At 39.3% G+C, this 16,827-nt stretch overlaps 1 protein-coding gene across 1 annotated transcript; it reads right to left on the bottom strand.

The window, feature by feature from the left end:
• Window positions 1–343: 343 nt before the first annotated feature.
• On the bottom strand, window positions 344–3,470 carry LOC308078924 (guanine nucleotide-binding protein subunit alpha-14-like; the record flags this gene model as incomplete). Its single annotated transcript, XM_080420265.1, has 3 exons — window positions 344–534; window positions 2,122–2,275; window positions 3,342–3,470. The coding sequence occupies 3 exons, from the start codon at window positions 3,468–3,470 to the stop codon at window positions 344–346; spliced, it is 474 nt and encodes a 157-aa protein (XP_080276391.1).
• Window positions 3,471–16,827: the final 13,357 nt, after the last annotated feature.

Here is a 16,827-nt window from a genome sequence, read left to right as displayed (position 1 = left end):
TATGCCAATACTTTTGTACTTTTACTCGAGAAACATTTTGAATTCCGGACTTTTATTTGCAACAGAGCATTTCTATATTGCAGTATTGATACTTTTACTTAAGTAAACAATTTGAGTACTTTCTCCACCACTGGTTAACTGTGTCTATGGAGCACGTACTGTATTGACTGGAATCTCAAACCTGACACTGATACCTATCATAACCTGCTTTGGTTTCCCCCAGAAACAAGCCTCAGGGCAACAATACACGTAAAGCAGGAAGTCATTAAGTTAAAACAAACAACGACCCGTAAAACACAGTAATAGCCTATATGCAAGCAGACATCCGTCGTTTACAAAGCACTTATATGAGGTTGAAATTTCTAAAGTTCTCATCTAGGATGGCGCGTTTGACGTCTTTGAAGACGAGGCGAATGTTCTCAGTGTCCGTGGCACAGGTGTAGTGTTTGTAAAGTTTTTTCCGGTGTCCATCGTGGAGGTCTTCGTACAGTTTCGAGATGAACTTCTTTGCGGCTTCGAAGTTTCTCGTGGGTCCTGTGTGAAATGAACAGGAATCAGACAATAATAATGTTGAATCAGTTTTCAGTGAACCCATTAAGTCTGGGAAAGTATCCATGTCATTTTAAGATTTCTTCGTGATATCCAGACTGATACCGTGGAGGAACGTGTGAGCGAATCCACATCATCAGTCTCGTAGATATATATAAGAAAGGCTAGATGGCTCAAGGGGGCGTCGCAAGCGTAGCTCAACCGCGGCCATCTTGCAAGAGTCAGCTCGCTCATTCATAACATTATGTCTATGGTGCATGTATTATTGAAATAACCATAGCATGCTCAATTTTCATCCGATTTTCAAACAGTTTGGTTTGTTGTAAACACCACAGATGTAGTTATGATACTGCATACTTATAATTATAATCATGGACTTTATATGAAAATAACATCAAGTATGCAGTATCATAACTACATCTTTGGTGTTTACAACAAACCAAACCGTTTGAAAATCGGATGAAAATTGAGCACGCTATGGTTATTTCAATAGTACATGTACCATAGACATAATGTTATGAATGAGCGAGCTGACTGTTGCAAGATGGCCGCCATGTGGCAACGTCGTACTCCATTGGCCAGCAGCGCGGGTGAGTCATCTAGTGTTTATATACAGTATATCTATGATCAGTCTGGCCAATGCCAGGCTAAATAAATGGCACACCCTTGAGTGTAATATTGTTATTATACGAGAGTGTTATCTCTGTTTCCCTGGAAATACAAGGAGTCTGACTGACACGTTGATTCATCCAGCCAACTTCAGCTGATGAGCAAAATAGAGATTCTGATTCCCCAAACTGAATAAAACGTCGCTTTAAGCTCAATCTTGTCGTAACTAAGATATCTTGCTTTTTTACTCGACAGATTCAGCTAATATACGTCTGCAAACTTCACAGCTGATGGAGTTTGCCAGAGTGGGGAGAAGCTTCTAGAACAGTGGTTCTCAAAAAGTGGGGTCCAGGGACCCCCCAAGCGTCCTTGAGGGCGTTCCAGGGGGTCCCCAGCGAAATGTGTTAATATATAGAATCAAAGTTTAACAGAAGATCTACAAGCTTGTGGATCTGCTATTTTTGAAAAATCGTGAAAATGTGTGCAAATCTTTGAATATATATATATATTTATTAAGCGAACATTTTTACTCAAATCTTTGCTTATGGGGGTCCCTGGAATAAAACGTTTTCATGTCAAGGACCCCCAAAATGATATGTATTTGGTCGCGGAAGAAGCTATTTTTGGCTAATGACCCCCCCAGAATATGGATGCTGGGATTCAAGTGGTTAAAAATACTGTGTTTACACATACAAAGTAGGGATGTTAACAATTCATCTATTATCGATTTTCAAATTTCAAACAAAAAATGTATTAAACAAAATGGTCCAGCTGATGCTCGTTAATGTTATATACATCAAGGCAATTATGTTTCTGCTTTCATTTTCGGTTTTGGACGAGAATTTTTATTTTGGTCCAAAAGAAAACGCAGCAAAATAATCAATTAATCGATCGACAAGGTTATCAACTAATGAATTAATCGATAATTTGCATCCCTAATACAAAGCATAGTGTGTGTCTTACCAGTAAATGCTGGAAAGTAGTCTGCCAAGTGGGACTTCAGGATCTTCTCTTCCAGCAAGTCTGTTTTGTTGAGGAAGAGGATGAAGGAGGATTCCTGGAAAATCTTGTTGTTGACGATGACCCGGAACAAGGCTTTGCTCTCATCCATTCGATTCTGTTGAGAGAGAGTTGAAGATCTCTATTATCTATTAAGACCGGGAACGTATCTGTATCATTTTGAGATTTCTTTGGCAATTTAAAAAACTATATATATATATATATATATATTGTGAAAATGTGTGCAAATCTTTGAATATATATACATTTTTAACTCAAATCTTTGTTTCTGGGGGTCACTGGAACACTGGAACCACTGATATTATAGCAACATAAGTTAAAAAAAAAAAAAAAAACTGTTATTTATATATAAATTATATATATTGTTAGAAGACACAAAGATTTTAGTTTAAAAAATTTGCTTAAAGATTTGCACCAAATCTTCACGATAAAAAAAAAATTGCAGATCTACAAGCTCGTGCCACGCTATGAGCTTGTAGATCTGCTATTTTTGAATAGCCAAAGTATAAAATAATAATCAGGTAACCTAAAAAAATAGTAGGTTAACTTGTAATTTGAATCAATAAAAGTTCAGCAATAAATTAAAAGACAAATATTAACTGCAACTGCAGTCAGTGGTGGAAAATGTACTCAAATGTTTTACTTAAGTAAAAGTATCAATACTGCAATATAGAAATACTCTGTTACAAGTAAAAGTTCAAAATGTATTTGAGTAAAAGTACAAAAGTATTTATTGGCATCAAAATGTACTTAACGTGCCAAAAGTAAAAGTACTCATTAGGCGGAATGTCCTATTTCAAGTTTTCAAATGTACAAAAATCTTTTGAAAATAGCAGATCTACAAGCTCGAGCTTGCAGATCAGCTATTTCAACTGGTCGAAATGTATAAAGGGCTGAAGTGGTTAATGTATGTTTTGTGATAATAATCTAAATCTACAAAGTAACTAGTAACCGGGGTGAAATTCATGGGTGTTGTGAAACATTTGCCACTCACAAAAGATATAAAATTCAACTTGTGTTTTTTGATACCTAGTATTACTTTAAGTACAGTACTTAAGTAAATGTACTTAGTTACTTTCCGCCACTGACTGCAGTCATGTGATGATGTGACACATCGACGGAAACCTATATCAAGTCAAAAAGATGTTGTGACCTTCACTTACGATCTCACGAGCCTCAGAAAGGACCTGGTCGTACTCGTTGATGGCCACCAGGAAGATGACGGTGGTGACGTCCGCAAAGCAGTTGATCCACTTTTTTCTCTCATTGCGCTGACCACCCACATCCACCATCCTGCACCGAACCAACAACATGAACACATGGATGAACCAACCACATCCACCATCCTTGCACCCATCAACAACATGAACACATGGATGAACCAACACACCAGCATCATGTTCTCTGTTGTTTTTTGAAAGGGGTCACTGTGCAATGGTGGGAAAAGTACTCACTGTTTTTACTTAAGTAAAAGTATCAATACGATACTGCTACGTAGAAATACTCTGTTACAAGTAACATTCTGGGATTTTACATTTTAAATTTACTTCCCCGCCCGGTTTCCCTGCCCCGAACACGGGCCAATTGTGTTCGTGTAGACGCTCGACAAAGCCGGATGCAAACATTTTTCAAGCCCTTTTTTTATTTTTTATAATTTGGAACATAAACGAAGGGTTGGTGGAAAACATTATTGGAATAGAGACGGCGCTTACCGAAAGACGACAACACCCATGTTAAATGGGTACTCTAAGATGGCTGTGGTGGGAACCCTAACTCTCAGGATGTCCTGCAAGCTGGGAAGGTAGAACGCGGACGTGATTCTGTCCAAGGCACTCAAGAAGCTGAAAGGTTAAGAACAAAAAAGAGCAAGTTTAATACCTGGCTGATAGCACAATCCCACATTTGTTATGGTATAACCCATAAACCCATTTAGACCTGAGGCCGATTCAAACGCCTTCTAAATCCTGACCCAAGTTTTCTGAAAAACTCCAAATATTTATTCAAGAATTACAAAAAAAAAATGTTGCTATTTACTGTAGGGGTTATATATATAACCCCATATAATTTTGGGAGGTCCTTGACATGAAAAAGTTTAAGAACCACTGATAAATGGCAACATTAAAGTTTAAAAAAAAAAAATGTTATGGTTTAAGAAGACATTTGTAGAATCGCCCAGAAGCAAAGATTTGAGTTAAAAATGTTCGCTTTAAAAAAATATATATATTCAAAGATTTGCAAACATTTTAACGGCGCTATGAGCTTGTATGGTTTAAGTGGTCAAAAATCTAAATGCTTTCCCAATCTTAAAAGTAAAAATTGGTGGTTAATCTTATATAAAAAATGTGTTTGCCAGATGAACACGCTGTGAGTTCATGCACATGGTTATTTTTTAGATGTATGAATAGTCTTACTATTTGGCTGAATCAGACAACTGGAATTCCCTTCTGCGGTCGTAACACGTTTGAATCCCCTGGTCGCTCCACACCCGTCTGATTGCAACCACGGTTTCATCCAACGGTTTCAGAACGGTCACCTTAACCGTGTCCTTAATGTCCACCAGTTTTAGCTTGTCCGCATAGCGCTGAAATATATATAGGGGAGGAAAAAGTACTCACATCTTTTACTTAAAAAGAATCAATTCTGCAATGTAGAAATACTCCTGTTACAAGTAAAAGTCACGGAATTCAAAAAAGTATTGGTATCAAAATGTACTTAAAGTACCAAAAGTAGAAAGTACTCATTATGCAGAATGTCTCATTCTCAAGTAACTAAAGTTTTCAAATAATTGTAGTGGAGTAAAAGTACAACATTTGCCTCTGAGATGTAGCGGAGTACAAGTACTGAAAATTGGAAATACTCCAGTAAAGTAAAAGTACCTCAAAATTGTACTTATAAGTACAGTACACAAGTAAATGTACTTAGCTACTTTCCACCACTGATAATAATAGTAGACTGACATGTCAAAAAATGGCAAGTGGGTTAATTTATATTTAGATATAGGGTTCAGTGTCTTACGCGGTTCTCTTCATCGTTGTAGTCGATGTCACAATCCTTCATCGCGTCGATTAATTTTTGAATGGCATCGACAGTGTTTTGATGCACCAGCTTGATGAAGCCTTTCCTTTCAGCTTCAGTGTACCCAGAACCGTGAAGAATATTCATCTGCTTGATGAACGTGCTCTTCCCACTCTCACCAGTCCCTGCATGCGTGGGAAAATTGGGAAAAATAAGCAGTGGTGGACAAATGGTACTCAGATATCTTACTTAAAGACCCTGCAAACATCACTGAAACTCACCTGAGCGTGTTACTCAGGTGAGGTGATTAGCGCCTCCTAGAAAAACTGCTCTCTAAAAGGTAGGGTAAGTGTGATTTACTTTGGTTGAAATAAGTGTTAAATTAGCTCTATATTCTGATAGTACTCATTGCTATAGACTGTTTGTTCAGTAAAAGGAGTCTCTGTGTCTCTAAAATGTACTATATTCTGTTTACTAAAGAGCTGGAGAGACCCCTGTGACCGAACAAACGCTCTGTAGCAATGATTACTATCAGAATATAGTACTTTAACCTTTTTAACAAAACAAAACAAATTACAAAAATAATATCACTCACCCTACCCTTACTGTAAGTAAAATATATGAGTACTTCTTCCACCACTGCAAAGTGTAGGAGCAATCATTGTTGAATGAATTCAGGTTAGACTCACCTAAAAGAAGCAACTTCAGTTCTCGAATGGAGTAACTCTCATGACGAAGTTGTCTCTCTATTTGCAGGTGTATTCTGCGACTCTCTTGTTCCTGATCAGTCATGAAACAGCAGCAGCAGCACAGTCTCAGATCCATGGCTGGACGCGTTCAGAGCAACACCAACAGTGCCGCCAGATAGATGACCTGTCAGACCAATGACTGGGTATAGACGGCCTCGGCTCTAATGTTTTCTTCTTCTGAGGGACCACGCAGGGACAGTCCTCCTCCGGGTCGCAAACAGAACCCGTCCAGGTGCATTTTCACATTCCTCTCTGTGCATGTGTCACCTGCTTTGGCTGCAGGCCCCACTACAGTAATGCATGCAGAATCTATGGCATGGCAGCAAAGGTCACTTAACCCTAGGGAGGTCAATGGTGACTTTCCCAAAAACGGGTTTGAAACCCGCTTTCTTGACATGCTGCAGCAGCGTATGTCAAATAAAAAAACGCTGACTCATGAGAGGTTTTAGATGTATAGGCAGCAGTGGTGGAAAAAGTACTCAAATTCTTTACTTAAGTAAAAGTTCCAATACTGCAATATAAAAATACTCTGTTACAAGTAAAAGTTCAGAATTAAACATTTACTTGAGTAAAAGTACACAAGTATTGGCATCAAAATGTACTTGAAGTACCAAAAGTAAAAGTACTAAATATTTGAAAGTAGCAGATCTACAAGCTCACAACGCGTCGCGATGCGACGCGTTGTGAGCTTGTAGATCGGCTATTTTCAAATAGCCTAGGTATAAAATAAGTGGTTAATGTATGTTTCATTATATCATAATTTATATCTGAAAAGTAACTAGTAACTAAAGTTTTCAAATAAATGTAGTGGAGTAAAAGTACAATATTTGCCTCTGAGATGTAGTGGAGTAGAAGTAAAAGTATTGGAAATTGGAAATACTCAAGTAAAGTACAAATACCTCAAAATTGTACTTAAGTACAGTACTTAAGTAAATGTACTTAGTTACTTTCCACCACTGATAGGCAGGTTCATGAGTGTGCAGTAAATGTGTGATACCTATGTACGTACTCATTGGTGGAAAGTAACTAAGTACTGTACTTTTTGAGGTATTTGCACTTTTACTTACAGTACATCGATGCGTTGTGAGCTTGTAGATTGGCTATTTGAACTATTTTGAAAACAAATTCAGACTATGAGCAGATTCCTTACCAGGTCTTATTTAATGGGTTGAAGGCGGGGCACTGGTCTGGACACTCTGGTGTGGCACCGGAATGTTGGGGTCACGGTGTGTGTGATCTGCTATTTTCAAAAGATTTTTGTACGTTTGAAAACTTGAAATAGGACATTCCGCCTAATGAGTACTTTTTTTTTTTCAACAATATGTTTATTTATTTTCTTTTACACACATTACAACAACTTATAATACAATAAAAAATAAACAGAAAACAAAAATGAACTTTTACATTAAATTATACAAGACAATTATTGAAATGACAAAAAACAAAAACAGAAACAAAGACAAAAGAAAAACATACATAGGCATCAACACTACTCCTCTCCAGATTCTTCCATTAAATGTGGCAGATTATTATTTTCCATGTATTGAATAAAGCAACCCCACACCTCCTGAAACATCTCTTGTTTGTCCTTAAGTATGTATGTGATTTTTTCTAGAGGTAGGCATAAAGACAATTCCCTGAACCACTGTGCAATGCTTGGTCTGTCCGGCCTCTTCCAGGTCAATGCAATTACTCTTTTAGCTTGTAAGAGACGCCTAATGAGTACTTTTACTTTTGGCACGTTAAGTACATTTTGATGCCAATACATACTTTTGTACTTTTACTCAAATACATTTTGAACTTTTACTTGTAACAGAGTATTTCTATATTGCAGTATTGATACTTTTACTTAGGGAGCCTGCGTGAACGGTGGAATGTGTCTGTGAGTGCGGCCTTACAGCTGCAAGGTGAAACGTTTTAATGCACACAACTTTGTTTTGACCAATCTGTACGGTACAGTACGTTAATACCGTATAACTACAAATTGTACAGTGGTTGGGAGGTGGCCTTCCTACCGGGGTTGCCAGATCTTCTTATTATAATTTCCCCGCAATATTTTGTTTGAAAATAGCCGATCTACAAGCTCACAACGCGTCGCAACGCGTCGCATCATAGTCGCTTCTTTTGGGCTGGTTTTCCTAGACCTGGTTGCTTGTTTCTCTCACAGAATCTGGCAACACTGCTTCCTACTCTTCCATTGTCGAATTTTGGCCCCGGTGTCGGGTAGGACACCCTACTGGTTTCTAAAACTAGTACTGTCTGAAGCTCAGTATGCAATACCTCCCCTGACCAAGCACAGATCAGTGGTAGAGATTTCATTTCCCGCACAGGAAGGGGGTTCGAAACCCCGGCACACGTGTGAGCTTGTAGATCGGCTGTTTTTTTTGGCACGCGACGCAAGTCATGTGACAAAGTATATACATCCGGCTTCATCGTTTGCTGTTTTTCCCCCTCCCACTTTTTCTCATGCCACAGACAGTGTTGCCAGATTCTGTGAGAGAAACAAGCAACCGGGTCTAGGAAAACCAGCCCAAAAGAAGTGACTATGGGCCACATGAGCACTTTAACATATACATCAGCTATTTGAAAATAAAATATTGCTGGGAAATTATAATGAGCAGATCTGGCAACCCTCCTGGTCACAGACGGCCTCCTTGTGACGTAAAAGTGCAGACCGGTCACACAGACGCTCACGAGAACGGCAGCTGTCCCGACGGAATCCAGATAAAAATAGCATCCATCCACCGCCTTGTTTTTTTCTTTTAACCTCCCCTCTATTTAGGGATGACTGGCAGTTCCCCCCTCAATACTTGGTCTCCTGGTCCCCCCCCCACCCCCCCCCCCCTTCTTTGGCAAGCTGTCATGATCTCTGCATGTGTGCCACGCCTCTTGCCAGCTACTGTGCCTGTTGGGTCTCATGAGCGGCGATCCCTTTCAAAAGGGACCATGATGGAGGAATTGTGGTAGAATGACACCTTTTTTATAATTGACATGTACCCATTATCAGCCTTCTGATTGGTCCCTGACTGAAACGACCAGCATTCCTTTCCGCATAGCATCGATTGTCTAAGCCGAGTTTGTTAAGAATGAGGGGAAAAAAGCCGGATTTTGTCGAGTCACTATACTGCACCTGAGATGTTACTTTTTTACTAAGACCAAGTTTTAGCCCATTAAGACCAGGAACGTATACTGTGTCATTTTAGATTTCTTTGGCTATTCAAAAATATCAGATCTACAAGCTCATAGCGCGGCACCGAGTGCCGCGCTATGAGCTTGTAGATCTGCTATTTTTGAAAAATCTTGAAAATTTGTGCAAATCTTTTAATATGTACAGTATAGTTTTTCAAAGCGATAATTTTTTACTCAAATCTTTGCTTCTGGGCGTCCCTGGAACAACACATTTTGAGATGGGGGTCCGCGGCCAAATACATATCATTTTGGGGGTCCATGACATGAAAAAAGTTTGAGAACCACGGATATTATAGCAACATACGTTTTTTCAAAAAACTGTTAGGAAGCAATAAGATTTTCGCTTTAAAATATATATATATATATATTCAAAGATTTGCACAAATGTTCACGATAAAAATAATAATAATAATGCCGTGAGCTTGCATATCTGCTATTTTTGAATAGCCAAAGGGATCACACAGATGCGTTCCCGGTTCTCAGGGTTAAATACGTTTTAAATAACTGAATACATTAAACATCAACACGAGATACCTCTTTCAGTGGTAGCCTAGTGGTAGATTTTTCCAACCAAGCAAGAGCAACCAATGGGTGTGGAAGAGAGACCACGGGCGGGACTTTGACAAAGGGTGAATTGTTATCATGTTTTTCACCTGTGGCCTCTTGATATGTCCATGACCTGATCTGAATATCACAGAGTAAAGATTGAGGCTGCAACTATTACCTTAGTTATTATTCTATCAATCACTAATTATTCTTCGATTCATCGTAAGCTTCAATAAGCTGTGAAAACTAACGGCTTCATGAATCTGAGACATAAATGTAACACTGAGTACACCATGTGGCTATGGTCGTAGCTGAATGCTTTACAGAGGCTGTCTGGGAACCAGAGGGTCACCGGTTCAACCCTCAGCTCCTCCAGTCTACATGTTGAAGTGTCCCTTAGTGACACTTAACCCCAAAGACCCCCCCCCCCCCCACACACACACACACACACACACACAGACTGATCAGAGTGTCACAGCAGCCCAATGGTTTTTGCCTAGAATATTAAGGGGCACGTTGGTAACAGTTATCTGACTGGATACTGTGTGAGGACCATCAAATGTTCTTGGCTTTAATCATAGATCCGTGTGGCTTGTCATCAACACGGTCCTTTTTGTTTACGTCTGTGTATCATCCTATATATCCCAGTGGTTCTCAAACCTTTTAGTGTCTAGGACCCCCACATTGATGTAATTGGCTGCGAAGCCCCATCTGAAATGGCTTTGTGCCAGGGATCCCCAGAAGAAAAGATTTGTGTTGAAAAAAAATGCAAAATGATTCAAGATTTTCAAAAATGTTCTTGATGTTTCCAAAAAATAGCAGATCTACAAGCTCGCAGCTCGGCACGAAGTGACGCACTGTGAGCTTGTATATCTGATATTTTTCAATAGCCGACGTATAAATGGATAAAGTGGTTAAAATCGGTGTGACGTTATACCCATTTAGACCGGGAATCCCTATACGTATCTATACCTTTCAACCCGGGAACCCCTTTTGGGATTGTTGTTGCTATGTACAGTATATTGCAACATTTTTTTTTTTTTTAATATTTGAATAAATATTTGAAGTTTTTCAGAAAACTTAGGTCAGGATTTAGAAGGCGTTTTTTAGAATCGGCCTCATGTCTGAATGGGTTAAAGGGATATTTCACTTTCAAAAAACATTTTGGTCATTTTATCATCTATTTTTTTGGAAAATGAAAACAATTTAATACATTACAAAAATTAAATAAAATAAATGAAAAAAGTAATCGAAAAAACACGGCCCCCTCACGTATTAGGAGGGCAGGGTGAGTCAGCAGAACCAAGGACGGGTGTTTTTGATGAATCTAACAGGTTAAAAATGGAGTTTGAAGTTATAATGGGTTTGTATAGGAAGGGGGCGTGTCTGATAAAATGATTATCAAATATCTAAATACTGAATCAAGCAACTTAAAAACGGTCTGGGGGGCTCACAAAAGCCTGAGTAGACGATAAAATGACCAAAAGTTTTTTTGAAAGTGAAATACCCCTTTAAATACTTAAAATTTTACTTACTCCCACTTTGAGAACCAATGCTATATCCCAATCCCTTTGACATTGTACACACAGCATTAATTAGGATATATAGATTAACAGACCTGAGGCCGATTCTTACTAATGTCTTCTAAATCCTAACAGTTTTCTGAAAAAACGTACGTTTCTATATCAGTGGTGCTCAAACCTTTTCATGTCAAGGACCCCCAAAATGATATGTATTTGGCCGCCGACCCTCAGCTCAAAATATTTTGTTCCAGGGATCCCTTAGAAGCAAAGATTTGTGTTAAAAATGTTATATATATAAATTTGCACACATTTTCTCAATTTTTCAAAAAACAGCAGATCTACAAGCTCATAGCACGGCACTCGGTGCCGCACTATGAGCTTGTATATCTGCAGACAGTATACGTACACACAGTATGTATTAGCATTGTTTTTACCCCCCCCCGGCTTAAAGTGTGCTGTTTTTTTTATTTAAAAAAATAATATAATCATTGTAAATTTGAAGACAGTAGAAGTTTATTGAAACCATATTCTCCTCGACCACAACCAGTGTCCAACAGTAATATCAACTAAATAAATGCATACTTATTTGCATGATGTTGCGCATCGAAAATAGCCGATTGTAGATCTACTATTTTCAGTGCGAGACCCAAGTATAAATCAGACGTTAAATTCTTACAGATTGACGACTTTGACCTTTGACCTCCAACTCCCCAGCTTCTCAGTACCGCTCTGACAAAACCATGGCAAGTTTCAAGCATGTGACTACAGTCATACGGTATCTTCACATGTTCAGAAGGCTAGAAATGATGTGTGAAGGGGAGAACTTTACTGTCCGTACAGTATCATGCTAATGCCATTTTTAGCATGTGCTTGCTTCAGCTAGAGACCCAAGAGAGAAAGTTGGGTGTCTCCCCAGATCTCAAATGTACAAACACACATTATGAATGAATCACTTAAGCCCTGTCAAAAAACAAAAATAGTAAAATAGCAGCTCTAGATCAGCTGTTTTCACCGTTTAAAAAAAAAAAAATGATGAAACTTTTTGTTCAATATTTTGAAATTTCTTTAAAAAAAGTTTTTCCTTTTTTTTTTTTTTTGTATGAACATGTAAAATATATTTACTTGCGACCCATAAAAACAGGCCAGCGACCCAAACTGGGGCCCAGTGTTTGGGAAACTCTGTGACAGACAGCTGGCTCCTCTCCCAGTTACTGTAGTTAATACCGTCTCCTGGTTGGTCAGTGAAGCGGAGCACCAGAATCACTGGCCCCGCAGAGCTTCTACAATAATTACATCTAAATATTTCATGTTTAATCACAGATTATGCCAGAACGGGCCACACACACACACACACACACACACACAGAGTATAAGTGTATTACAGGGTATCTGCACATTTCTAAAGTTACAATTGAATGACTTTTAATACCAAATTGGCCACATTTTCAAATATTTCATAAGAAAGAGGCTTGTAAGTTCGGCTATTTTTTCATCTCTGGGAACCTAATCTCCTCTGTAAAATCCTCAGGGTTAATTTAACTGTGGAAGGGTACAAATGGACCCGAATGGACCCCATTAGGGTCCATTGGGTTGTTGGGAACAAACTGGGGGTCCCTGGACCCCACGATCATAAACAGGTGTGTGAAATCAATAGTGGCTAATTATATCTACATCTTATGTTCAGGCATCGTTTTTCTTTCTCTTATGATCATTTATGTGACTGCAATTTCTGGGTAGCTTGTATGGATTTTTTATTATTATTATTTCCGTACACTATTGTATACCTGTAAACTTGTGATGTGACAAATAAAGATCAAGTCGATGGATTTGACCCCTCAGTCTTAAGTCAGTTCTAGTGTCGTTTTTGTTTGTAATAAACTGTCTGGCACTTGGAAGTATACATTCTGTCATTGACTGAGACTCCTCTTCGCTTTCACCTGAATTAATGCCATCCATTATCGTTTCTGGGTTTGTATTATGCATTTAGTAAAGGGGAAGATTTCTATTCAATTTAGCTTCGATTCATGTGAAAAGAGGATGGTAGAAGCACATCATTTGGTATGAATCCACAACAAAGCTCAAGGATGAATCTCAGAATGAAGGATTCAGTGCAAAATGCTTTGGTGCGTTGCTTGTTGCCGTGTCTACCACATAATTACACTGGCATGAGACTGGGATGCCTGTAGTGTTGAATGAAAATCATACAATTTATATGCTTTAAGGCGCTGGTTGATAAGGTTTAATCCTCAGGCATGCATTCTTTCCACATGCCCTCAAACTATTGTATAGATAAGACATCATCCCTCACAAACACACACACACACACACACACACACAGTAAAGTTGACCCTTAATATGAGCTCCTTTTGCTGTCCAGGCGAGGAACATAATCCTAAACCTCATGCTATATGAGGATCCATATACTGCAGCACAAAGCATGTTAGCCCACCCCTCCCCTTAGCCCACTTAAAGATGCATTTAAAGCATTATTGTTGCTGTCGGGCAGAAACCTTGCATCCCCAGATTTCCTTTTTTTCCCCACAAATGAATGCCCAACTTCATCATACTCACATTGCCATCTGCGACACATGTTTTAAAGGTTCTATGACATTCATTTTCACTTTTTTTTATTTTTTATTTTTTTTGGGGTTTTATGACCTCAATTACACCCAAAAAAATCTGAACTTCAAACATTCAGTGGATCTTCTGTGGTCTGGGGTTTTCTGAATAATTAGGCTGAAAAGTAATCTGAGCTTGGCCCTTCGACAGTGAGGTCACAGCCGATTAATCCCGCCCACTCTCCTCCTCGCCCCCCCCCCCCCCCCCCCCCCCTCCTTTCCTTTGGGGGGGGGCGGAGCAGAGGCGATGATTGACAGGCAAAATCCCTCACCAGCGACACCCGCAGGCAAAGATTTTTTTTTTCATTGCAGTTGAAAAGGCTTTAGAAATGTGAGAGAAAAACACCTGCCATGGATCAATGGAGTGGAATTTTTTGTTAAAACTTTCTATACACGTTTGAAGGACCATGACAAAGACTTTTAATGTGTGGTAAAACTGAACGTCATGAAACCTTTAAAGTGAAAAGTGGTTAAGTCTGTCTGTAGGCTTTGTATATATTGAACCAATGAAAATAATTAACCCATTAAGACACTGAGGCCGATTCTAAAAATGTTCTCAATTCTAAGGCTTTAAAAAATATATATATATTCAAAGATTTGCACAAAAAAAAATAATCAATTTTTCAAAAATAGCAGATCTACAAGCTCATAGCGCGGCACCGAGTGCCGCGCTATGAGCTTGTATATCTGCTATTTTTTAATAGCCAAAGAAATCTTAAATGGGTTAACAGGGGCGTGTGACTAAATATGAACTACATTGGATTGTTGTTTTTTTTCTCGCATTTTCTGAAAAGTAAACAAAATACTGTATCTATTATCTCTTCATATGCAGATCAGTAGGTCAGGTGAGTCGTGCCCCCACACAGAGAGAGAAGGAAAACACCAGAGGTCAACACAGGTAAACCTGTAAGCCTCACAGAGCCAATATGGCAGATCCCACAGCTCTCCGTGGCTCAGTGAGCGGCTAAACCTAGCATTGTCCCTGGGATCACAAAGGACGGCAGAGAGCTATTGCAAGTGTAACATTAGCACCACGTCGGTATTAATAGCAACGCCTACTGCCAGAGTTACAGTTGCACTGTAGAGAGCAGTGATTACACACAGACAGGTGTGTGTGTGTGTGTGTGTGTGTGTGTGTGTGTGTGTGTGTGTGTAAATATAGCCATGAATGTGCGGTTGAGGAATGTGTGTGTACCCAGGATAGCATACAGACACTAGAGGTCACATAGGTCAGGGAGCTAAATCCAGCTATCAAGACACAGCCAACTGGACCAGGCCACATATTATAATCACATTATTTTGGCAGCAAATTCAATCATTTTCATATGGCTACCAACACCACCCCTTATAGCAGTGAGTGACCCGAGTCCCGAGAGAGTCTCCCTGGGACCCAAAATAGTTAAATTAGCCGATCTACAAGCTCACGTGTTGGGATGCGACGTAGTTCTGCTATTTTCCACTATCGTTTTTTTAATAGAATTTCTTTTTTTTTTAAGATTCATGAAATTCTGTAGAAACAAAAGCAATAACGAAAAAAAAGCTATATTTACTTGTGACCCATAAAAATGGGTCCACAACCCAAACATGGTTCCCGACCCACTGTTTGGGGAAACTGCCTTATAGAAAGTGACAACACTTTTGACATTTGCCATGTGCCGCACAGCCGGCAGCCGTGAAGAATAGTCAGTTACACTGAAGTGAAATCATGTACTGTATTTATTGCAACAGAAAGCAAGTCAACCAAGGCTTCTCAAAGTCAAGTTGCAGTCGGCACAGAATAGACTAATTAGGGTCATACTAGGTCTGGGCCAGAGATCTCATATAGGAAAGAGCTTAATTGGCTTCCAGTGGAATCCAGGGTTACTCTGGCCAGACTGACCATGGTCCACAGGATTTCTATATGGAGAACCTTCCTATCTATTTAAAACATTTTTTACTCAGGTCAGAGACGCAAGATGTGTATAGTACAGTACAGTACTAGAGCTAGTATTGTAAATGTGTGCCTGGATAATAATAATATAAATGTAAAAGTTTAGTACAGTGGATCTCAAAAAAGAAAAAAATATACAGGGACCCCTATAACTCAGAGATAAATTTGATGTCTCCCTGGGATCCAAACTAGTGCTAGGCGATCTACAAGCTCACAACTCGTCGCAATGTAGTTCTGCTATTTTCACTTCACTTTTGGAATTTATTTTCTTTCAAGATTTATGAAATTCGGAAAATCTTTTGAAAAATAAATCAGTGAACACCTGTAAGGGTCCATTTGGAACCCTCTCAAGGAACCCCGAACACCCCAGGAAATGGATCTTACTTACGTTGGCGCTACTCAATGGACAAGCCCGATACTTCCGTCCGGAGACTGGCGGGCGGAAGTATCGCGAGACGAGATTTCAAACGTGATTTCAGTAAATCAGATTTGTAAACTGTACGTTTACAAATCTGGGCGGCGCCCATGTAGCTATGGCACTGTACGCCGGACATCAGACGGACCACACACACACACACACAACAGATATATACAAGAAAAAAATATTTTCGAGGGTCAGAAATAAGCAGATTTAGCCAAGCACCAAAGACTCCCGTTCTGAGCTGCGGTTTGGGGGGGGTCCCGCAAATGGAGAACATTGCTCGTTATGAACTGGGGGTCCTGGAGTCTGGACCACTCTTGTGATGAGTTAACATCCTCAAATAACGGTAAGAAAACGCCTTGGGCGAAATTCTCCTTTAACAAAATCTTGGCTATTGGAAAAGGTTGCAGTGTTTCACGTTAACGTATTACTAATTTGACAACTACTTTAAATAATCGATTCTTTACGGTTGAAGAATAAACTGCATATCAAGTAGGGTGATATGCTAATTAACCAAGCTAGTGGATCAATGTCACATTAACCTACCATGTTAATTCCTGTGAGACCCCCCCCCCCCCCCCCGCAATAACTTGAATTCAGATAAGTTTACTAATTTTAACACTTTGCCATCAACTACTATTCCGTTAACAGGCCAGAA

Source organism: Gymnoscopelus braueri (assembly GCF_963280865.1).
Source record: "Gymnoscopelus braueri genome assembly, chromosome: 22".
NCBI classification, from domain to species: domain Eukaryota; kingdom Metazoa; phylum Chordata; class Actinopteri; order Myctophiformes; family Myctophidae; genus Gymnoscopelus; species Gymnoscopelus braueri.
Note: the sequence above shows the minus strand (reverse complement) of the source record. Positions and strands in the feature narration are given on the sequence as shown.